The 25,975-nt window shown below is 38.5% G+C and overlaps 2 protein-coding genes across 15 annotated transcripts in view; one reads left to right on the top strand and one right to left on the bottom strand.

Annotated features, from left to right (window-relative positions):
* itpr1b (inositol 1,4,5-trisphosphate receptor, type 1b) overlaps positions 1-25,514 on the bottom strand; it is a 133,533-nt gene extending 108,019 nt beyond the window's left edge. For 10 of the 14 annotated variants that reach the window (XM_086198470.1, XM_086198475.1, XM_086198478.1 and 7 more), the window contains exons 1-3: positions 25,303-25,512; positions 23,128-23,241; positions 13,862-13,932 (exon numbers count right to left, since the gene is read on the bottom strand). In XM_086198470.1, the coding sequence (XP_086054596.1) occupies positions 13,862-13,932; positions 23,128-23,219 (163 nt within the window). In that variant the 5' untranslated portion in view covers positions 23,220-23,241; positions 25,303-25,512. Of the gene's footprint in view, positions 1-12,955; positions 13,028-13,861; positions 13,933-23,127; positions 23,242-25,302 lie in introns of those variants that run through there. The other 4 variants (XR_015112048.1, XM_086198482.1, XM_086198479.1 and 1 more) reach the window with 4 other exon arrangements.
* Positions 17,612-19,735, top strand: LOC147267561 (uncharacterized). Its single transcript, XM_086200603.1, has 3 exons — positions 17,612-17,959; positions 18,068-18,160; positions 18,746-19,735. The coding sequence occupies exons 1-3, from the start codon at positions 17,900-17,902 to the stop codon at positions 19,052-19,054; spliced, it is 462 nt and encodes a 153-aa protein (XP_086056729.1). The 5' UTR covers positions 17,612-17,899; the 3' UTR covers positions 19,055-19,735.
* Positions 25,515-25,975: the final 461 nt, after the last annotated feature.

The following is a 25,975-nucleotide window of genomic DNA, read 5'->3' as shown; positions in this document are numbered from 1 at the left end:
CAAAAGTTTCTGGTATTTAAAATAATTGAAATATCTTAAATGCTTCATAGCTAATGTCCACGATTGATGTATGGAATTAATTTAGATTAATTAGAAAATGTCTTAAAAATTACATTAATCATCTTTTAATCATTTAATAGTCATAGTAATTGAGTTTAGCAATTACAAGAGAAGTATATTAAAATCTGTCTTTGAAACGCTGTTTAAGTTTGGCATCTAAACTGCATAAAAACAGAAGATGTAATACAACAACTACTTGACCAGATCTTTTTTTAAATAGCTGAACTGTTAAGAAGTAGGGGCACAAATTCATACAAAATGCATTCAGTCCAAACCAATAGCCAAAATTCACACATGCACATTATAAAAGTCACTTCAAGACCTTAAATCTTCATGGCTTGTTTGGACAGATTACCAGCAATTTGTTTCTTCTAGAAAACGTTATGCATGCTAATGTGTCCAGCTCTACATTCTAGTTCAAATTCATAAAGGTCACAACACAGTACATTCTCTCACTCAGCGACATCTTAACTGGTACAGGGAATCCAATAAGCTCTAAGTATGGAGGTAAAAATAGCCATGGAAGCTGCCTCTGTCAGAAACACGGCCAACACAAAAGTGTCTAGGGATTACACATTGTGGGGCATGCAGTAGAGGAAAGAAATAGATAAGCAGCAAGGACAGAGGAAGGGGGACAGGATGAGAGAAGGTCAAGTTCCAACAGAGAAAACGGGGCAATGGAAGGACATCTGTGTGATGGGGTGACAAAATTAGTTTTAAAAGGAGAAATAAAACTTGTGTACAAGGGCTCGAGACAAACGACAAATCCATTTGATCAAGTTCAATCAGAATATCTCCATACTTTGATGAAACTTGAAATTGCAGAGGATGGCAATTATAAGACTTTGTGGGAAATCAAGGTCCAGTAGGAAAGCTGACAGTTGAAACAAGGAATCAAAGAAAAAAGCAACATTGACTTCCGCCAGTCACCACTCCAAGTTGATGTGTTGCTGTAGCTTGATATCTTCATATATTGTTTATTCAAAGTGGGCTTTGAAGTTCATGTTTTATCGTTCTATAAGTCATAAAATAGGGAATGCAAAACCTATTTGTGCCATGTATAGAAACAAAATTTATGTACAAAATTTTATTAAATCAGCACACAAAACAAATACGGCAATTTCCAAAACACATATTGGATGTGGCTTGTTGTATTTCTGGAGGGCATGTTCTGATGATCTGATAATCTGTTGGGCTGATAATGTCCATCAGTTAAATCCATCAGAGAAAATGTTTAATATTACCACGACTAACCTTTTAATCTATTTCATAAATGAGATGCTCAACTTAATGAACATAATGCAGAGCACACACACATCTACATGGAACATTTAACATCCATCATCCATCAAGGACATATTTCAAATGAAAGAGTCCACTTGTCTGACATGAAACTTGCTAGACTTGCTGATGGAAGAAGTTATCCTGTCCCTCAAGGTAAAAATGCAGCTGCCCAATCACAATGATTCCATGTTCCATAAGGGTCTGTGCTTGGACCTATCCTCTTTACACTTTACCTGCTTCCTCTAGGTCACAATATAAGGAAACACTTGATTAATTTTCACTGTTATGCAAATGATACGCAGCTGTACTTATCAATGCATCCACATGAAACAAATCAGCTGACTAAACTAAAGGCCTGTCTAAAGGAAATAAAAACATGGATGACCCAAAATTTTCTTTTATTAAATGCTGACAAAACTGAGGTTATTGTGCTGGGACCAAAACACCCTATCTAATGAGATAGGTACCCTGGATGGCATTACCTTGGCCCCAAGCACTACTGTAAGGAACCCAGGAGTTCCCTTCGATCAGGATCTGTCCTTTAACTCCCACATTAAGCAAATTTCTAGGACTGTTTCTTTCATTTATGTAACATTGCGAAGATCAGGCACATCCTGTCTCAAAAAGATGCAGAAAAAACTAGTCCATGTTTTTGTCACTTCCAGGCTGGATTACTGCAATTCCTTCCTATCAGGCTGCACCAATAAGTCCCTAAAGACTCTCCAGTTGGTCAAAAATGCTGCTGCCTGCATGTTGACGAGAACTGGTAAAAGAGACCATGTCTCTCCTGTACTGGATTTTCTGCATTGACTCCCTGTCAAATTCAGAATAGAATTTAAAAGTCTTCTTCTAACATACAAAGTCCTCAACAGTCAGGCTCCTTCATACCTGACAGAGCTCATAGTCCTCTATTATCCAGCTAGAACTCTTCGCTCCAAGGTTGCAGGGTTACTTGTGGTTCCTAGAGAATCTAAAAGTCGAACGGAAGCCAGAGCCTTCAGCTATCAGGCACCCCTCCTGTGGAACTGTCTCCCAGTTTCGGTCTAGGATGCAGACACCCTCTCTATGTTTAAGAGCAGACTTAAGACCTTCCTTTTTGATAAAGCTTATAGTTTGGGCTGCTTCGGCTGGCCCTTAGATATGCTGCTAAAGGCTTAGACTGCCGGGGGATCTCCCATGGTGCACTGGGCTTCTCTCTCCTTCTCTCTTTCCTCTCTGTCCTCCAGTATGTGTTATTCATAAATCATACTCATATGTGTTACTAACTCATCTTCTTCTCCGGAGCCTTTGAACTCCCCTCATCCCAGATCCCGGGTGCTGCTGGAGGAGGTTACAGACCTGGAGAGGCTCAAGCGGTCACCCGTAGCACCACCTGCTCACATCCCCATCTGTCCATCAGTCTCTTTCCATTTCTCTCCTTCCTGATCTCTGTCCCTCTCATTCCTTCTGTATATATGTCTTCCTCCATTATGTCTTTGTCCCCCACTCTCCTGCTGTCTTTCCCCCCAATCGGTCAAAGCAGAATGCTGTCCCCATTGAGCCTGGATCTGCTTGACATTCCTGCCTGTTACAAAGAAAGGTTTTCGTTGCTGCTGTTGCAGGATGTGCTTGCTCATGGAGAATTGTTGGGGGTAAATTCATCGAAGGTGTGGTACTAGACCTGCTCTACTTGTAAAGTGCCATGAGATAACTTTTGTTGTGATTTGGCACTACAGAAAATAAAATTGACTTGACTTGACTTTACTTGACTATGATGTGAAAAATGACAAATTACATGAAAGTAAAAGACTGACATTGCTCACATTATCAGTAACATAGGTTACATTACAGAACAGTCTCTTAGTCTCAAAGAAGCCATTAATTAGAATCTTAATGCTGAATAATCACAGGAGATAAACAGTGTAGTTTTTTGTAGTTTGTAAAGAGGGGAGGGGATGCTGAAATGAACCTACAATCAAACTGAACTACAAAAGATATTGTATTCTTAGCCACATAGCTGCAAGTTTATCTGCAAAAAACATCATCAAGTCAGAGTGCTATTAAATGTTATAGAAAGTTACTATCATGTGACTGATGCATGTAAGAGATTATACCCTCCAAACACTAACATATCATGAATGCAGTCTGTGTCAGATATTCACCCTTAAAGAGAGTATGTAAAAAAAAATCAAATTATAATCCAAAGAATATGAACCATAGAAAACGCACAAAGTACCCATCCTGTTTTTTTTTTATGTTTGCAGCTACATATTACATTTATACAGTGCATTCTCAGAAATGACCTTGAGGTACTGATTATATTAAGATTATCCACACCATCAAAAACATCATTTTTATTCTCTCTGAAAAACTAAAGCCAGTATTAATAACTTAATTCTAAATCAAAATAGTGCTCAATTATTTTATTGATGCAGTGTGTAAACATTTAGGCACATCCTGTACCTAATTTTGGGGCCAATGTAACTACATTTTAAAATCAGGCAGAGATGACAATGAAGGCAAAGATGGCTGTGAAGGTTGATGAATATATTCTATGTATTTATTTTATTTTTTTGAAATGCATTCATCCATCACTGCCTTCTTATTCTTCTTTCACTACTACATATATAATCATATTTATACAACACTATATTTATATAAAAATGTATATATTTACAAAATCTTGGGATTCTAGATTTCAAAATCTCTTAAAATAATCCATTCAAATTGTTGGCATGAGTTATCTATAAACCACTGTATATTCATGTTCATAGAATCTATGGCTATCTCAATGATGTGATGTAAATGTTACATTTCATGTTTTTTTCAACATTTTTAATATTGAGATGCTGAAATCAAAATGACCTTATCGCATTAATTTCCACATATTTAAAAACGCCAACCCTTGTATAGCACATGAATATTATGAAGCACAATTTATATAGGGGTGGATGCTATAATTTAGTTGTAGCCCCTCTTCAAATAGCACTTCGAAGACAAGAATATATTCAAATGTGTGTAGTAAAGGCTGAAATGACAATATAAAATACAACCCCAATCATACAGCGAAAAAAGAGCTGCCCTTCACTAAAAAAGGGGAGTGGTGAATAGTTAAACAAGACTAGGCAAGACTAGTTAAAGCTTACCCAAATCTGTGTAATTTGAATATGTGTTGATGATTACTGTACCCTATGTATGATATGTGTTACTAGTACTGTTTGTATGCAGTCTTAGTTAAAACCATTGATCCCTTTAAGAGAACCATTAAATAATATGGTAAAGATTGGAGGGAGGGATTAAATATATATATATATATATATATATATACACACACATACACACATATATATATACACACACATATATATATGTACACACACACACACATATATATATATATATATATATACACATATACATATATATACACACACACACACACACACACATATATATATATATATATATATATATATATATATATATATATATATATATATATATATATATATATATATATATATATGCATATTGGCACTACATACACCTTAGCAACTTAATGTGTGTTTGTGTTATGATCTGTATAGCTGGCACACAGTTGGGCACAGACCCTCCGTTTGAGCAGATAGCAATGGATTTAATCACAACGACATAATACAATTACATAAAAGTGAGTGGGTCCAGTGGATACCTTGTTGTGTAGCAATCTCAGTAACATGGTGGTTATAATGTTTACATTGAGCTTTACAATAATTAATTTGGCTATTGTCTGCTCTGGTAGTTGGGAAATGACAGAACTAAATTTGTTCCTATATCTTATTTGTGGTGATTTTATCTTGATGATACTAAAAATTTCTTGACCTTATGTTGAGAAGTTTGCCGTAGACTTTTCACTCTGTGAGGTCATGGCTGCTGATGAGTGCTGAGTCTTGCTAGTTAGCACACACACAATGATGAGCAATTAATTAGCTTGTCCTCTGTTGTCCTCTGTTGTCTGATTCCACAGATCATCCATTACAACTGAATTAAACCTGCTTGTGCAACCTACTAATCTAGAGAGTGAATTATTCTGTTCCTGCACTCGTGTTTCAACTATGTGGAGACAATCACTCAATGTTAGACACTCACTCTGTGTTAGAAGTGATATAGGGTTATTCATTTTTGTTGTTTCCTTTCCCATCTTAACGTCAAACTAGTTGCCAATTAGGAATGTTGGTTGCTAAGCTTGCTTGCCTCTATTCTCAGCTTCGAGAGAATCCTGATGCTTGGGGATTTTAACATCCATATAAATAAGTGCGCAGACACATTTGCTGTGGACTTCCACAATCTCACAGACACTTTCCATCTCATCCAGCATGTGTCTAGTCCGACTCACGAGAGAGATAATACATTGGACCTTGTTTTCACTATCGGTCTAACTGTTAGCGATGTCCATATTGTGGACTTGATGTTGTCTGACCACAAAGGTGTAATGTTTTGCTTATCTTTTGACAACGACTTTGTTCCGGAGAAACGTGTGAAAAGCTCCCGCATCATAAACAACCCAGCAGTGGAGAGCTTTAGAGCTAGTTTCCAGGGCAATGTTTTGATGTCGCTGGATGATGACGTTGACTGTTTGGTTCGTGTTTTTAATGCCCACTGCGCAGCCATCCTAGATGACGTAGCGCCTCTCGTCACTCGCTCTGCCCGCCCCACAAACTCATCTCCCTGGATGAATGAGGAGATCTATGTGCTCAGACGTAAACGCCGCAGAACAGAGAGAGACTGGAAAGCATCTCATCTGGAAGTCCATCGACTGTACTACAAAGACCTCACGTCTGAGTTCAATAAGCTGGTTGAAACGATGCCATCAACCTCCTACAGCTAAATGCAGCCAAGACCAAGGTGCTAGTCATTGCCTCTGATAGTGTCACAGCTGGGGTAATAGACCATCTGGGCCCTCTCAAAAACAACGCATGTCCTAGTATCAAGACCCTTGGAGTACATTTTGACTATTCAATGCTTCTGGACACTCATGTAAAGTCTCTGAGTCGAAATTGCTTCTTTCATTTAAGAAACATTGCCAAATTGCATTCCATCATCTCGTGCTCAGAGCTGGAGATGGCCATACATGCTTTCATTTCATCCAGACTCGACAACTGTAACGCTCTTTTTTTCTTGCCTAAACCAAGCATCCATAAACCGTCTCCAACTGGTCCAAAATGCAGCCACCAGATTACTCACCAGGTCTAAGAAATCTTGTCATATCACACTAATACTTGCTTCCCTACATTGGTTACCTCTAACTTTCAGGATCCAGTTCAAACTATTACTGTTCACCTACAAGGCTATCCATGGTTCTGTTCCCAGCTACTTCTGTGACCTCATCCATCATCATACCCCCAGTCGCTCTCTGCGGTCAGCTGACCAGGGGCTCCTGGCAGTGCCCCGCACTAAATTAAAAACTAAAGGTGAATGGGCCTTTGCAGCAGTGGCACCACGTCTCTGGAACTCGCTTCCTCAGGCGCTAAGAGCTGCCCAGTCCGTGGACAGCTTCAAAAAACAGCTAAAAACCCATTTGTTCCTGCAAGCCTTCCTAACGTAGGCCTGAGGTTACATCCTCTCTGGGGCACCAGTGTTTTTGTTTTTTTTTGCTCAGCTATATGGTCTTCTTATTTATTTATTGCTGGTGGAATCTGCACTCACACCCAATGTCGGACGGCCTATGTCACAAGGCTATGGTTTTTATTAATGTTTGTTTTGTGTCGGTGATATTAGTCACCTCATTGTTTCTGTTTTATCTGTTTTTATTGTAAAGCACTCTGTGTATTAGTACTGCGAAGAGCGCTATACAAATAAAATTTTACCTACTTACTTACTTACTAAGCTCCAAGTTATTGCTAAGATGTCACTCGAATGTCCACAAGTCTTAAAAACACCACCTCTAAAGCCTAAAGTGCCTCATTTTAACATTTTGTGGCTCAGGCATGAGAGGGACCTGCAGTTGCGAGACATCAGTACAAGACTGACTTCTTAGAAGAGCACTGAAGTTCCCTCAGGAAGTCTTTACAGCAAACCACATAAGCTGCTCCTTAACATGGATCCCACCACCAACAAAAAAACCTTAAGGAGAAGATGATTGCTGGGCTTGCTGCTGGCAGAGCATCAGTGTAGTCAAGCACAGTCCAGGTTACCGAAAGGCAGGTGAGCTGGCCACCAAAATATTATTCATTTGGAACCCAGCTCTTTCTGTTCATCTCTTTCAATTAAATATAAATAACAGGGATATAGCTGTGGCTGATTATGAAAATTTGATTTGGCTGGTTAACTATTATGCTCATGTCCGGTGCTAGTCATGGTTTGAGTTTGGCTGTTGAATCTTGCAAGCTGTTTGTTGGTTTGTGCTGTGGCATCATCAGGAGTTGTATGTGACTTGTCCGTGGCTCATGTATCTTTTTTTCTATTTTGAGTGTAGTGTTTTCACAAGTGTTATGTGAGTTCACAAGTTGCTGCTGGGGTTTGTGAAATGGTAGCCTGTAAACTACCTCTTGTGTTTTAACTCTCGGAAGCATATATGGCTTTGGGTGCTAACCACAACAAAGGCAATGATGCCCAGGGAAAGGAAGTTTTGGCAGTGTATGAGAGATAAAAGTTCAGGCTGCTTCAAAAACAAAACCAAAAAAACAAACAAACTGTTGAGTCAAGGTAGCAGGAGGTTGTGTTTGACAGCTGGTTAGCAGGCATGAACACCCATATAATCCGAGATCTGAGGCAACTTGTTCTGGAAGAGTAGTCTAAAAACAGTTTCCCTCAGCATTTCTCTTGTTTTTTGCTCATCGTGTTCATATCCCATTTCCATTGAGCCTTGATCTATTCGATGTTCCTGCCTGTGAAAAGGAAGGCTTTTGTCACTGCTGTCACAAGCTGTAATAGCTCAGGGAAAATTGTTGGAAGTTAATAAATTGAAGAAGTGCAGTGCAACCTGTCAAGTGTAATGAGATAACTTGTGTTGTGATTTGGCACTACAGAAACTAAAATTGACTTGACTTGACTAGTTATCTTAGTGTCAAAAGAAAAGAGGTAATCGGAATGTTAAAAATTAACAATTAATTAAAATTAGGATTTCTGTTGTGTAAGATGATAAAAATGACCCCCCATAACTGTCTTCAGGGACTCAGGTGCCAGTTGGTCATTACTAGTTGAGGGGGTTATAAACCTACTTTCTGAGACCTTTTTAAATGCCTTTAAAACTGTGAGTTCCTTTGTGTAATACCTGTTGTGAGTAGAAAACCAAATGATGTCCATGAGATGTTGCTTTGGAGAGACAGCACCCTGGGGTTTTTATTGCATGTGCAGTGACACAATCTCATGTTTGTGCTGCTGAAAAGGAATATTCTAATGATTAGAAGAAAGAAGGGCCCCTCCAATTAAGAAACATTATTTCAGCTGATATTCAAATGACTATTATTTAGTATGGGTATTTTTTGGAATACCATACTTGACAAAGATGTGCATGTCACTCACCATACATGAAGTATAATGGGTGTTTATTTACATATATATTAAAGCAGTGACTTCCAATTACAACAGGAAACACATTTTAATGTTTTAAAAATGTCAACATTTTGATAAAACTTAAACTAACCCCAATTTTCCAATGTGCACAGCTCCATTGCTCCATCTCACCCTGGTCTCCCCAGTAATGTCTTTTAAGGGACTGCTTTCCTTTCTGCTTACTAGTTTGTCTTCTCAGTTCTTGTGGGTGTACCAACATTCTACTTGGGATAAACAAATACACCATTATCTCTATTTGTATCATCTGATACTAGGAGTAGGGCCCAACCTATACGTCGTTTTTTTGGGAGCCAATTTTGATATTTGGGAACAAATAAATACGATAACCAATATATTGGCCAATTAAATTTTTACATTTGCCATATTAAAAAAAGACAAAATACCTGCTTCTGATGGCTTAAATATAGTTTCAAACACTTGTTACAAAGATTTAAATTGAAGGGCAACACCCACTGTCATCTCAGTAAACATATAACAGTCCCTCTGACAGTGTCAACATTTATTGAAGTAGAATTCATATTAGGGCTGTTATTGGTGCGCATTACATTACAAAATGTGTAAAAGCTAATATTTAGGCTAGGTTATCCTAATTTTCTTTGGCTTGCTAACATATCATGTCATGCTCGACTGATAATATCAGTAAAGAGTAACAGACGCAATGAGGCATATCATGGGAAATGGGAAACTTATCAAGTTATTTTTTTATTTCACAAACTAGTTAGTTACTAGTTATGAATTTAACATTGAGGCAAACTGCTCAGTTTTAGTCTAGTGTGGGCTGTTGATTTTTCAGTTCCAAACTACTTTACTCTCCCTCTGTAGGGTAGCTGTGGAGCGTGACATGAGTGGAGTTGGAGCAAACTCCATTGGAAAAACAAGGACATAATTTCTAAGAAAAACACCATATCAACGGCATTTTATGACTGAAAATTACATGTTAAAATCAGCATCAATCGGGCAGCTTTTGGCTGATTACCAATTATGCTCTAATGGCTATAATTGGCCGATAATATGTAAAGATGGTGAAAGCTAAGACTAGGTCAAGCGCAAGCATCATTGCTAGTACCTGGTGTATATGATGTTTTCATGCCAGGAGCCCTCGCTCTTTAACTAACAAATGAGCTTGCGCTCCACTTGTGTCGACAGGTGCTTTAGTATGTTAATGTGTTCTGGTGCAACGGTGGCGCATTTCAATTTTGGAACACAAGAAAATGTTTCAGTCATAGACCAAGAAGAGACTGGACTTTGGTCAATGGCATTATGTGTCAAGTGATATTCAAAGGGTGCATTAATCAGATGAGCAGATGTGCAATGTGGCAATGTGGTTCTATTGTTTACATACAACATAGAAACACTGGCTACCACCTCCTCTGAGAACTGTTTAACCTGCAATGGCTTTGGGGGATTCCAGGTGATCTGTCCATAAACATATGATGTGTGTCTGCATCTTCATCTGGTGCACAAGGTCCATTTCTCCAGATGAGAAGAGCTCGCTTCTCCCCCATTGAAATGTGTGTACCACTGAAATAGCAACACACCAGTCCTGGTGTACCCTAAGCTTTAAAGGGAATGACAGGAGGCACTCAGATTGTTTTGAGTGATGTCACACCCGAAACACACATGAATAATTAGATGTCTCATGACTGCCTCTCAGCAACTTGTGTCAGGTTTCCTCTCAGCAACTTGTGTCAGGTTTGTGCACTGATTAAGTGCCTTCTAAATACCAAAATGAAGCTAAATATGCCCCCAACATGCTGCAATCAGGCGGTACCACCAGACTTTGAAGTATACCATTAAGAACTATTGTGTTGGTTACTCAACCGACTGAGATGAAGCCATTTCTTTTGTTTGCTATCGGCGACTCTGTCAATGCGGCTATGGGATTTAGCCCTTATGAGTTGGTTTATGGTCATCAAGTTAGAGGGCCATTCAAATGGTGAAGGAACAGCTTTCGCTTTAGCTGTGTCAACAGAGGCTCCAGGTAGGGTTTTGCATTATCCTTGTAGGATCAGCTGCATACAGCTTGATACTTGGCCCATTTAGACCTGAGATTTAACATGGGCGCTCTGCGAAGAATGACGATATCACAATCCCTGTCTCGTGTTTCCTGTTTTATTTTGTAGTTTGTAGTGGCAATTTGGGGACTAGGCTTATTGGATTCTCTAAATTGACTGTAGATATGAATGTGAGTGTGAATGGTTGTTCGTCTCTGTGTGTTGGCCCTGCTATGGACTGGTGACCTGTCCAGGGTGTACCCCGCCTCTCGCCCGTAGACGCTGGGATAGGCTCCAGCCCCCCCCCCGCGACCTTAATAGAAAGGAATAAGCGGAAGATGATGAATGAATGGCATGACTCACCGAAGAGAGAGAGTCACGGAGTGTGAAGGACTTCACGGTCACCCGGCTGGCCTGGGGGGGCCCTCGCTGGCTGCAGCGAGCCCTCAGGTCAGCTCGGCCTCATCCGGGAGACCAAGGAGCTCCCAGCCTAAGGGAAATAGAAAGGCTGGCCGCTCTCGTTCTCCATGGCGGTCAGATCTAGCCCTCACCCCAGCTACACAACTGCCACCCACGGACGGCACTCCTGTCTCGGGGTTGGGTGTCCTGGCTGTTGCTAATCCTGCTTCGCCAAGGGTCCTGGCGGGCACCACTCCTGTCCCGGCGCCGAGGGTCCTGGCGGGCATCACCCCAATCCCAGCAGCTGCTACACCTGTCCCGCCACCAAGGGTCCTGGCGGGCGCGACTGTTGTCCCGGCGCAAAGGGTCCTGGCTGGCGCTACTCCTGCTTCACCGAGGGTCCTGGCGGGCGCCACTCCCGCTCAGAGGGTCCAGGCAGACGCCTCTCTCACTCCCGCTCAGAGGGTCCAGGCGGATGCCACTCTCGCTCCTGCTCAGAGGGTTCAGGCGGACGCCACTCTCGCTCCTGCTCAGAGGGTCCAGGCTGACGCCTCTCTCGCTCCCGTGGCCGCCCCCGTGACTCTGTCTCATGGCTCAGCCCCCGGGCGTGAAGAGTGAGTTTTTTTTGTTGCTTCGTTTATGTTTTTTTTTCTCACGCTTTCCCGCCTCCTGGCCACGCTTCACACACCCTGTTGTTGTTTTTGTTGTTGGGCTGTCTGGGAGCCAGCCCTTGGGGGGGGGGGGGTACTGTCACGATCCCTGTCTCATGTTTCCTGTTTTATATTGTAGTCATGTCCTGTCTTCCTGACCTCCCTCCTGTGATTACCTTATGTGTCTCACCTGGGTGACTGCACCAGCTGTGTCTTGTTTTCCCTCATGTGTTTCCCCTGTTCGGTGTTGGTCCATTGCGTGTTGTACGCGTGTCTTTGCGTGTCGTGCATGTTGTTGTGGCGAGTGTATGTCACTAACCGAGTTTCACGAGTCTCCAGTCACCAGCCTCCAGTTGTCAGTCTCAAGTCGTCGGTCTCAAGCCTCCCCGTCTCAAGCCTCCAGTATCAATAAACCTCTTTTGTGCACCATCCCTCTCAGTCTGACAGACAAGTGACGATGATGGTGCTGGGCCAGCAAGGAGACTACTGTTGTTGCCTTGCCAGAAGAAGGGCATCGGCATCTTGTTTTTTTGTTTTTTTAAATTGGAAGTGTATTGTTGATTGAATCTACATGAATTGATGGAGTCAGGTGACTAATTAGCACTCAGTCGTTCACAGTGATAGTTAAACCTAGGGTAGATAAATTAATTTAGTTGCACTAGCTGTAGCACAGCTGTACCTATTCTTCCTGGGGTCATAAGATAATATCTGTTGTCTTTATTATTTTAATAAGTGAGAAAATGATGAAAAAGAAAATGATAAAACCAAACAGAAAATGGGGTATCCAAATGTGTTTGGATTTTTTTGTAAAGCGGTAGGAATGTTTTTTTCCTTTTCCATCTTATTGTTGAACTGGTTTCCACTGAGGACTGTTGGTGACTAGCTGTAGGTTGTTGCTCAGAGGTAATTCTAATGTCAAGAAGTCTGAAGCACGCAACATCTGGAGCCTAAGGTGGGCACACAGCATCAATTTAACTTCTTGCAGCTAAGATATGATGATAGCCTGCAGCTGTGAGACATCAGTGCAAGACTCACCAGCAACTTTGTGGATGACCAGCTTCATTTTAGTGTTTCATAATGAGGGTCCCATCATCAACATCAAAAAACCTGAACGAGAATGTCACCTTAGTGAAGCACTGTTGGGGCAACTGACAGGAAAGAAAGTGAGCTAACCCCCCAATTACTAGGATTCTTATAAATGAGTATACTCATTTGGAAACCAGCTCTTTCTTCTGGGTCTTTGGTTTCTTTCCTTTATAAGCAGGATAGGTTAAGAGCAGGTTTTTGCTCAGCTTTATTTTACTTTTTTAGTGCCATGTGATATTTACTCTAGATCATTTGGCACAACCCAATTTGGTTTGCTTCCAAAAAAAGCAAAGAAAACCTTGCACAAAATACAGAACTGCATGATTAAAAGACTTGCATTACAAGAACAGTCATGGCTGCTGTTGGAGCCTTTGATCCTTAAATCACATCTTTGTAGCTGTTTATGTAGGCTTTTATTCATTTTATGTACTATGAGGTACTGTCATTGATTCATTTTGTAAGTGCATTTTTAAAAATAATTCAATAAGACCATAACTAAGATTAAAGGGATATTTTTGGAAGGTGTCCTGACAATAAAAGGCAACTGATGGGAATTCCAATTGGATATACCTGACCATGAAATTGAAAAGACTCACAGAAGGCCTGATAATCGGAAGCATTTTTCTTATCTTCACTTTTTACATTCTCCTTGAATTTTAGATAGTCAAAAGATTCACCCAAAGCCTGCTTCACGAACATCTTAACTACAACTAGCAAAGACCACAAACACAACGCTAGATATATTACAAGGGATAGACAGTAATATGTAACTACAGTGAAATTAGGATACATTTTAGTCTCTTGAATGTTATGTTACACTGTACCTCAGATTCAAGACATAGTGGGAGGCCTTACCTCTGAATTTCTTGGGTGGGTTGTTGAGATCACCTGTGTCTGGTTGTACCACACAACGGTCATCCACAAGCCTGGGGATGCAGTCGCCATTTTAAAACAATCACTTAAGACATATACAACCTAAACAGAACTGTAATACACAAACAAATTGATACTGATCATTCTGATAAACATGGGCATGTAAATTAATTTCATTTCCCTTTCAATAGCTCAACAGCCATGTTTGGAGAGTTGTTTATGGTAAGAGAGGAAAATAATATGAATTTCAAGTAGCCATCAAGATTTGCTCCCTATCTGTGAGAACAAATTTAGTGTTACAAAATCATAAAGTGTGTGAAAACATTTCCTGAATGAACCCAGATGTTTCCAAATGGGGGCAAATTGTATTGTAAAAGTTGCCATATACACAGTCCTATACAGCAGCTCCATCACTCAACTAACAGCCAATATCCATCCTCCCATCCATCTTCAACTGCTAATGTGGAGTCAAGTCACATTGCAACCCTACATACAAGAGCAACAAAACAAGTTGATAAAACTGCATTTATTAAGCAATATACCAATACTATGCCCTGAATACTGGGAAAAGCATTAAAACAGACTTAATAGGATGGTGCAGCCCAGCCAGACAGCTGCATCTTGTTGCAGCTGACGCTGCACCACAGGAGCACTAACATGACAAAGAACGCTAATGATGTAAGATTCATCTCAATGACAATGAGGTGCCACAACAGCGATCACACTGATGCAGCGATTGGAAATGGGAGGGCTGGGCAATTAATTAAAAATCAGGATTAATAGACAGGACTGAATAATTACTGGAAATCAAAATATGGCCTAGTGTAATTTCCTTATCCTTCTGCAACTAGAAATGCTTAAGAAAGTGTCTTTATTTTAGAAATTTTTTAAGAATCTCCGAAAAACAAGAATCCAAGAACAGTGCATTTAAAATATTACAGTACATATATATATACATATATATATTATGGCATGCCGTTCAGGAAATTAATCTTTGAATATATTGAGTGAACCTCTGAATATATTGAATGAAACTCTGAATATATATATATATATGAAACTCTGAATATATTGAATGAAACTCTGAATATATATATATATGAAACTCTGAATATATTGAATGAAACTCTGAATATATATACAAAACTCTGAATATATATACAAAACTCTGAATATATATACAAAACTCTGAATATATATATGAAACTCTGAATATATTGAAATAAACTCTGAATATATATATATATATGAAAATCTGAATATATTGAAATAAACTCTGAATATATATATATATGAAACTCTGAATATATTGAAATAAACTCTGAATATATATATATGAAAATCTGAATATATTGAATGAAACTCTGAATATATATATGAAACTCTGAATATATTGAATGAAACTTTGAATATATGGAATGAAACTTTGAATATATGGAATGAAACTTTGAATATATATATATAATGAATCCTGAATATATGGAGTGAAACTCTGAATATATTGAATGAAACTCTGAATATACTGAATGAAACCTTGAATATATGGAATGATACTCTGAATATATATATATATGAAACTCTGAATATATATATATATATATGAAACTCTGAATATATATATATATATATATATATATATGAAACTCTGAATATATTGAATGAAACCTTGAATATATGGAATGAAACTCTGAATAAATATATTCAGAGTTTCATTCCATATATTCAGATTTTCATTCAATATATTCAGAGTTTCATATATATATTCAGAGTTTCATTCAATATATTCAGAGTTTCATTTATATATATTCAGAGTTTCATTTATATATATTCAGAGTTTCATTCAATATATTCAGAGTTTCATTTATATATATTCAGAGTTTCATTCAATATATTCAGAGTTTCATTTATATATATTCAGAGTTTCATTCAATATATTCAGAGTTTCATTCAATATATTCAGAGTTTCATACATATATATTCACAGTTTCATTCAATATATTCAAGGTTTCGGCAAATCTCATTTGCATTTGTCTGTCTGTCCACAGTCCGCTGTGTGAGTAACGTGTCCAAAGCTGACAATGTGTCGCCGATCATCAAATATGTTCAGTACTAAACTTACGTTCAGCCTGCATTGGTCTATGAATGTGGGCGATTCTTACTGTATATGAACAATATATGAAGAGCTACCCTTTCAGTTCAGGAAATCCCTGCAGCCGCAGCAGCTTCTCCAGTCCCGGAGAAGTGCCGCGTCAGAGCGCAGTGCCATTACGCACGGCCGATCACTGTTTTACCTTCATTGAACCACCTGAAAACTATATCAAGCGAACCATACAGATCTAAATACGATCACTGTTTTACCTTCATTGAACCACCTGAAAACTATATCGAGATAACCATACAGATCTAAATATGGACCTCTACACACAGCAGAGTGTTCCGTTAATAGTTCTGCTTTTTTATGAAGGAAAAACATGGCCGCCCGCAGGCGCTGCCATGAAGTCTGACGTCAGTCGAGTTTCATATATATATTCAGAGTTTCATTCCATATATTCAAAGTTTCATTCCATATATTCAAAGTTTCACTCCATATATTCAGGATTCATTATATATATATATATATATATATATATATAATATATATATATATATATATAAATATATATATATATATATATATATATATATATATATATATATATATATATATATATATATATATATATATATATATATATATATATATATATATATATATATATATATAAAAATAATAATATGAATATTATTGACCTTTCTGGTCAAAATGGTATAAATTATATACCACCAGTCAAACGTTTGGACACACCTCCTCATTCAATGTTTTTCTTTATTTTTACTACTTTCTTCATTGTAGATATATACAGAAGACATCAAATACATGAAGCAAGAAATATGTAGCAAAGAAACAATTGCTGAATAACTTAATATGTTTTATGTTTTATATTTTAGATTCATCAAAGAAGCCACCCTTGCTTTGTTGACAGTGCTGCAGACCTTTGGACTTCTCTTAATGAGCTTCATGATGTAGTCACCTGAAATGGTTTTCACTTCACAGGTTTGCCATGTCAGGGTTCATTTGTGGAATTTCTTGTCTTCTTAATGGGGTTTGGACCATCAGTTGTGTTGTGCAGAAGTCAGATTTGTACACAGCTGGCAGCCCTATTTTTGACAACCATTGGAATTCATATTATGGCAAGTACCAATCATCTAAGTCAAGAGAAATGACAGTCCATCATGACTTTAAGAACTGAAGGTCAGTCAGTCTGGAAAATGACAAAAACTTTGGCTACAACCTAACTGGCTCACATGAGGACCGCCCCAGGAAAGGAAGACCAAGAGTCACCTCTGCTGCTGAGGATAATATCATCTGAGTCACCAAACATCTGAGTCACCAAACTCAGAAATTTCAAGTTAACAGCACCTTTAGATTACACTGTAAACCCAAAAGTCCTTTCCAAGCAAATAATTTGAGTCCATACAACTTTAATAAATTTAGTTTTGATAAGTTTTGGTGCATTACTTAAATAATATGAGTGTAAAAGTAGGATATGAGACAGTTAATGAGTGTACTCGTTTTTGGTTTTTTTAGTTTAAAAAACTTAAACTATTAAGTTTTACCTCAGGCCACAGTGGTGGCCTGCTGTGATTGGCTGATGATTCAAGACAAGTCTGGGCTTGTCCGTTGGAGGCTACTGACAACTTTGCGCCATTTTCTTTCACACGGAGAAGAGAAATTTGCTCACTCAAAACATTTTCAGCCTGCATTTTTCTGTTTTTTACAAATTTGTGGTCCAGTAAGAAGGATGCCATTTCCTGTGAGAATGAGGGAAGCTATTTTTCTTTAACTATCATTAGAAATGGCCAAACTTCTCTTGTTTGAAACATGTACATTTGAGTGTGCATAAATTTGAGCTTGACTTATTTGATGATTCTAGTTTTCCAGAGTAGTTCTCTACATGTGTTTCCAATATAGATTTCGATATGAAATGTAGAATTAGAACTATTGCAATTCAGTTAACTGACCTGCTACAACAGACAATGGTGGGTTGATAGTTATTTTTTTCTTGAAATTATATGAATGGTTAGTTCATTCATATTACAGAATATGATTTTTTTTTCTACATTTAAATGTGTGATATCTCTTTGCAGAGCACTGAGCCAACAGCTGTTCGATGCCTTGTCCTGAGGGGACTGCCAATCGTTCTTGGGGATGATGCGTCTTTGTTCTTAAAGAGCAGTTTGGTGAGTAACGTTTTACGATCAGTGTTTGAATCAGTTTTGTCATTCTGTGTTCTCTTCATATAGATGTTTCATTGTACCTCAGTTTATTTAACTTTAAAATGTATTTTCATTGTTAGCCAGAACAAATTAGTTTTATTTATTAGGGTTAACGAGTCTGTTATGTTGATTAAATTTTAATCTGAAAATAATGCCAAATTAATTGTATAGTGCTGAGTCCTTTTAAAAAAATTGTTGTTTACACAACACCTATCTAGAACTGACCTAAAACGCAATGAATTATAATTTGACTTGACTTTATTGTCCCAGGAGGGAAATTTGTTCTCACTGCTGTACATGCTGTATAACTAAACAAACCAGAAATAAAACATGAAATGTGAATTAACATATTACTGACAGTTAAAGACAAAAAAAGAAGAAACACACATGAAGACAGAGTCACAGCACACATTAAAAGGGTCTACACGGTGGCTTCTGTCCATACGGGCTTTGTTATGTGGGCTATTAAAGAGGCCATACAGCTGATTGTATGCAATAATTTGCTGCTAACCTCAATATTTTCTTTTTGTCTTGTTCCTCACACTGTAGGATCTTGAGTCTGTGGACATACCAATGGGAATCATCTGCTTTGAGGACAACACAGCTTCAAGCCCAGCATCATCTCAGCTGAACCCATCAAGACTGGGCTTCATCATAGAAGGCAGCCTTGTCATGCAAACACTCACCAGCCTACCTCAAGCATTGTGTCTCATGTTTGGCTTTACCTACGTGCTCCATCTGCAGTACCCAAAGTGCATGAAGAACACTTTCACCTTCATTCAGCAGGTAATGCTGAACCTGGGTCAAGGCGCCCTACCTCCAAAGCTTCAAAAGCTGAAAAATGACCTTGCACTGTGAGATACATTTGTGCTGATGACACAATTCCTTAAAGTCCATGTCTGGATTGTTGCACAGCCTGGAGTACATTATCTTTCAGTAGTCATTTTGTTTATTATTGTTTTTGTACTAGATGTGTCTATTACTTTTTTGACATTATTCCAAAGAGGACACATTTGAGAACGTTTCTGGGTTGGTTTTTTTTGTCTTTTTGTACAACCTCTGGTCCTCACAGGATAGTTGTTAATGCCTACTTCGTTTGGTGGCTCACAAAGAACAGTTTTTCTTTTTGCACTTACTGAACATGTTGCCACATGGTGTGTGTGTCTGTCTGTCTGTCTGTCTGTCTGTGTGTGCGTGTCTTTATCCTTGTATTTGTAGCTAAAGATAAATGTATGGCACAATTCTTTATTTCAATGGATGGATTGGTTCAATATTACATTGCACTGAACTTCTTGAAGGAAGTTATTTTGTATGTGATTATCCTTTTACTTGACGTATAAATGGACACAATTTAGGAAGTTCCAGTGCCAGTTTTTTAGAATGTTGCAGTTTTTATTGCCAACTCTGGTTCTCACTGGATATTGCTGCTGTTGGGTTTGTCCTAAACTTGAAAACTTTTCATAGACTGAAAAAAACTGTATATTTGCAAAGAAATGTTTACCTTATTTCCTGGATAGTAAAATATATTGTTTTTCAATAAAGTGAATGGAAAGTACTGCACTGTGTGGTCATTGGAATTTTCCAAATATTTTAATTTTAAGGCATTCAAATTTTCTTAATTAACTAGGATTTCAAGTTCATTGCACTCACATTACTGAGTTCTGACTATTGTAGTTTTAAGTAGACTCCACAGTGTTTTTCTATTGTTGATTACTTAAACCAATTAAGTATACATGACTATAAATGCCACATTCTGCATGTTGTACATTTAATTAGACTGTACTTAAAAAATTTAATTTTTCTATCGATCAGTAACTCAAACTATTTGAGGCAATCACTTGACACAAATATTGTAAGTAAAATCAACTTATCCGGGTTTTCAGTGTAGAGCCCAGATAAATGCCATGCAGAGTTCCAACAGCAGACACATCACTACATCAACTGTTCAGAGGAAACTGCGCCAATCAGGCCTTTCTGGTCAAATAGCTGCCAAGAAACCATTACAAAGGGAAAGCAACAAGTAGAAGAAATTTGTTTGGGCCAAGACACACAAGGAATGGACAACAGACCAATGGAAATCAGTGCTTTGGTCTGATGAGTCCAAATTTGAGATCTTTTGTTCCACCCACCGTGTCTTTGTGCAACTCAGAAAAGGTAAACGGATGGTCTCTACATGCATGGAACGGGAAGCACGGAGGAGGAAATGTGATGTCGGGGGTGCTATGCTAGTGACATTGTTGGGGATTTATTCAAAACTGAAGGCACACTGAACCAGCATGGCGACCACAGCATCATGCAGTGACATGCCATCCCATCCAGTTTGCATTTAGATGGACCATCATTTATTTTTCAACAGGAAAATGACCCCAAACACACCTCCAGGCTGTGCAAGGGCTATTTGACCAAGAAGGAGAGTGATGGAGTGCTGCCCCAGATGATCTGGCCTCTACAATCCCCTGATCTAAATCCAATCAAGATGGTTTGGGATGAGATGGACCGCAGAGTGAAGGTAAAAGGGCCAAAAAGTTCTCAGCATCTTTGGGAACTCCTTCACCACTGTTGGAAAACCATTTCAGGTGACAACCTCATGAAGCCCATCAAGAGTGTGCAAAGCAGTAATCAAAGCAAAGGGTGACTATTTTGAAGAATCTAAAATATAAAACATGTTTTGAGTTATTTCACTTTTTTTTTTAAGTCCATATGTGTTCATCGTTGTGATGCCTTGAGTGAGAATCTACTATTTAAATAGTCATGAAAATAAGGGTAATACAGGGAAAGAAAAATCATTAGGCAAATCAAAGATTTTTTTATATAGGTACTGTCACTTTTAACTGTTTGCAACAGAAACTTCAAAGATAAAAGAAAAATAAAGTAATGAATGAGTATATTAACAAATGACTGTCTTTGTGGAATTTATTGCATTGTTTTAAAGCAGTTTCCAGTGTTTAATGCTGCAGTTCATTAGCCTTGTTGAACTGGCTGTGTTAATTAGTGTATTATATCTTCAAATGTCTAACAAGATCACCAGTTTTTAATTTCCACAGGTTGGTGCCACCCCTGGAAAACCTTGCACAGTATGCATGTTGCCATTTTACTGGGGGGACTTGCTCATGAAAAATATTCCCAAATGGCTGACTTGGTTGCTTTTAAGCGCACGGTGTTGCAACTGACAACTGCTGCCGATAGTATACACTAGCATAACAGCTAATGCTCGGTGCAAAAAAAACACTCCAGTATATTTGTGAAGCAAATTTCCATAACTTTCCCAAATTTCTAGCTCTTTTTGGTTCACAAAAATCACCCCTACTTCCACAACACAGCTGGATCATTAAGCAAATACTTTATGCAGAGAAAATTATTAAGAGTACTGAATTATTTTAATAAATGACTACTTTTTAAATGTGTACTTTTCAAATATCTTCTAACATTTTATTAACAAATGATTAATTTTTTTATGCATGACAATGTTGAATGACAATGCCCATTATAAACTGACACCATTTGACATCTTCTGTGCTTTTCATTCAGTCCTTGTATGTACTGTATATTATTATCATAATAACTGGTTAATGTCATTAACCATCTAATCCTCTGAGCCACAAAAAGCTCACACAGACAAAACATTTGTCAAGGGCTGTGTAAAAGGTAAAGGCGGGTGATTTGCAGACCTTCCACTACAGCTTTAACACAGGGTCTCTCTGTAAAAGCAGCTAATATTGACCACAGATGAGTAACAGCATCATCTACAATAATGCTATTCATCATTACATCCTTGCATCTCCACTTGAATCTCTTTGGTTGGAACTAATCCTGGCCACAGTAGAGGGGTGAGGATGATAACTGTGCATAAAACAAATTTTTTCTAGATTTCACAAATGAGAATTGGTGGGATAGCATGTTTCATGGCTTTAAACCTGTTGCCATGGTGAGTGATGCACAACTAAAAGCACATGGATTTGGAGAGGTTTGGGGGGCTCTGTGTGGCCTCTAGTGAGGGGCAATAATAATAATAATAATAATAATACATTTTATTTAAGGCGCCTTTCAGGACACTCAAGGTCGCCGTACAAGGTTAAAAACAGGGCAAACAGTGCAAAACATAGCAAAACAGTGCAAAGCAAACAAGCAAAATTAAAAGAGCAACAATCATTTTGGAGCAGAGCAAACTACACAGATTCATATAGAATAGACCTGGCAAGAGAAGTTAGACGACAACACTTAAGCAGGCGAGAGGTGAAAAAACCCATGCAATGCTTGTTTTCACCTTGCAAGAGGGAAAATAAACTCCTCAAGATGGCTTTTGCCATGCCCCCGTCTTATCCACTTGTCTTTGTTTTTCCAGCCTATTCACTCTCCCTCTTTCTCTCTCACTTAATTGCGTTCTCTCTTTCCTTGTTTATGTCTTTTTCAGAACAGTCTTTGTCTCTGCCCCGCCTTCCTGCTATCATTCCCCCCAACCGGTCAAAGCAGATGGCTGTTCCCATTTAGCCGAGATCTGCTCAAAGTTCCTGCCTATAAAAAGGAAGGTTTTCATCGCTGCTGTTAAGATATGCTTGCTCATGGACAATTGTTGGGTGTAAATTAACTGAGGGATTGTGATGCTAGACCTACTCAACTTGTAAGATGTCATTAGATAACTGTTGTGATTTGGTGATACACAAATAAAACTTACCTGATTTGACCTCACAAAAAAATTAAGTCAAGGTTAGCACATTCAATTTTTTACAGAAGAAATTTCTGTAGTAGTTACTGACAATCACATTTATTGTTTGCAATAAAATGTGGAGGAAGAAAAGGGTCATGTTGACTCTCCTGCTCAGACATGTCTTTGGCTCAACACTTTCTAAATCATTGCAACTTTGGGGTGTATTGTCTTATACTACTAGAGTTAGTTGAGGACAGGAAGAGATGCAAGGACCTAGCAAACTTACCCTAAAGTGCTGATAAATCCACTGGTGGAGCCTTCTGCATACAGGGAACAAATATCCCCAATATGAAGGAAACTGGACATCTTGTCCGACATGGCTCCTCAGGCTTGACAATTCCTGCCATGAGTGACACATGTAAGTCAAGTAGGCACTCCTCCGTAAACATGGGCATATTGTTAGGAATCAATCAGAGAAATAGTATCAGTCAAATAAATTAAAGGGTTTTGGATTATTGCAGAAAATAAGCAATGTGGCAAACACAGGTTTATGAGACTTCCATGTTTGGTTCAGCATCATACAAAATGCACTTTCATGGTTTCTAAGCGTTAATGCAATTGCTAGAAATCCAAAGCTAACATTGTGCTATGCGTGAACTACCATAAGCTTCAAGTTAAATATATATAGCAGGATCTTCTCTGCATTCTTAAGTCACAAAGAATGAATGCAGAGATAAAAATACAAAAACATCTTCACAACCCCAAGACCCCTATTTGCGAGTACTTGGGGAAAAAAAAACAACTTTTTGAGTATATTATCTGGTAGTCTGCATGTATGCTTGCCAGCCAACAAGCTAACTGACACCCTTATTGTAGTAAAGTTGACACAATGTCTCTGAAAGAATTGTGTTTTTTTAGAAAAAAGTTTTACAGGGCATTCATCAACAGTGGATTGAACCATTGGAAAAATAAACCTCGCTTACTATAAAGATGTTGAGTATATGAAGAAATTATTCGGTGTCACAAAAGGGTCAAGTTTGATATTCAGCCCTACTTGTACACATGACACCTTCCGATTAGATCTAAGCCCCTCTTGGCTTGGGCCTACAATTGTCTTAATTGCACTCAACCACCATATTTCTACTCTGGAACATAAGCAGACAGGAAGCAGAACTGTATAAATTTATGAAAAGATATAATGTAAATCATCTTACAAGGTGGCGGCACGGTGGTGCAGTGCTTAGCACTGCTGCCTCACAGCAAGAAGGTTCCAGGTTTGAGTTCTGGCTCGGGCACAGGATCTTTATGTGTGAAATTTGCATGTTCTCCCTGTGCCTGTGTGGGTTCTCTCCAGGTACTCTGGCTTCCTCCCATAGTCCAAAGACATGCAAATGGGGACTAGGTTAATTGGATATTCTAAATTGACTGTAGGTATGATTGTGGGTAGTAGGTAGTTCAAGTCACTTAACAGTTCATGATAATCTCGGGTTCCTGAGGTGCCGCTGCCTTGACAGAGAAGTCAGATTCTTTTTTAAATCTTGGCATTCTAAGTTTGTGTTTATCAGGAAAGTCCTGATACAGTGAGAAATTGAACATGTGAGTTTGAATTCATGTGGCTTTGTAAGTAAGTAACTCTCGGTTCATGGTACTGAAGTTGCAGCACAGCTGATTAGATTGTATTGATTGTATTGTGTGAATGGTTGTCTGTCTATATATGTTAGCCCTGTGATGGACTGGCGACCTGTCCAGGGCAAACCCTGTCTCTTGCCCAATAGCTGCTGGAATCGGCCACCCCCCGCAACCCCCAACAGGATAAGTGTAAGAAAATGCCTGGGTGCTGGGGCTTGAACCTGGAACGTTCTCACTGTGAGGCAACAGTGCTTACCTCTGGCGATGCCATAAAATGTAATGATATATAATTTGATGCTAAATGTGTCATTATATTCCTGCTGGAAGAATAAGATTACAAGATGACAAATACCTGCAGGAGAACAGGAGGCATCAGAGGCACACATCTCTATGATATGATCATCACACAACTGGGTATATTCGCAAGTTTTTAGACTTATCTGTGCAGTAAATTATGACAACAAAATATCTTTTGTTCCACTGATTCTTTTTTCAGGATGCACACTAAAATATATCAATAGATATAATCACTGATGTGATAGTTTTTCTTTATATAGATCAATAGAACATTTCGTGAGATATAAATGATAAAGTCACAAAATAAGTGGAGGGACAAACTGGATTCGTCCTCGAAATGTAGCATCCCTCAATAATTATTACCTTCCAAGTTTGAGGGTTTGAGGAGAATCCTGATATGAAATACGTAAAATCAATCATTAACAAACAAATGACAAAATCATCAATTCCTCCTTGAGAAGGATACGAAAAGAACTGGCTACTTCTTTGACAGGAATAGTTCCCAGGCAAAACCAGAGAAATATGAACACCTTACCTGACAAAGACGAGGGATGGCAGTGGAGACCGAGAGAGTACCAAATGGATCAGCGCAGGATCATTTCCCAAGCGCTATCTTCAGTTAAGTCCATGGCGGTGAGACCCAGGTGAGAACAAGCTGTTGGAGCGGTGTTGTGTCTGAAAGCTGAGCGAGCAGCGACCGCGTCGTCAACAACAATCCGTTTCTCACCTCCTCCTCATGTCACCGAAGGAACGCCCCTTTGCTAAGTCTTTAACGTGAAGCAAGGCTCTCTGGGAGATGCAGTTCGCCATGCCAAGTTATTTCTTTCTGTAAATAAATTGTTATACTGTAGAGATTCCATTTATGGAACTAATTTAATGTAATAGATATTTTCTCATTGTCTTTTTTTCTGAATAGTTTGTCAAGGTATTAGTGTTGCTGTGTGTTTCATTAAAAGGTTTTGCATTATTTTTCTGTGTTGAGTGTTTTTGGTCAGGTCCTTAAAGTAATAATGTCCCTTTAGCAATCTGGTTTATTTGCATTAAATTGGACAAAAATGTCAAAAGTAAATGTAAAGTGAGGTCTAAAGGAACACACTAACTATTGGGGAAATGTGCTTATTTTGCTTTTGCATCATTAGATGTCATATGAATCTATTTTCTTGGCTGGCTTATCTCCCAAGAGCAACTCCTCCTCTCCACTATGGCTG

This window comes from Aulostomus chinensis, chromosome 3 (assembly GCF_037954235.1).
Source record: "Aulostomus chinensis isolate RoL2024-O1b breed Wild chromosome 3, RoL_Achi_v1.0, whole genome shotgun sequence".
Lineage (NCBI taxonomy): Eukaryota > Metazoa > Chordata > Actinopteri > Syngnathiformes > Aulostomidae > Aulostomus > Aulostomus chinensis.
This window is presented reverse-complemented; position numbering and strand designations above follow the sequence as displayed.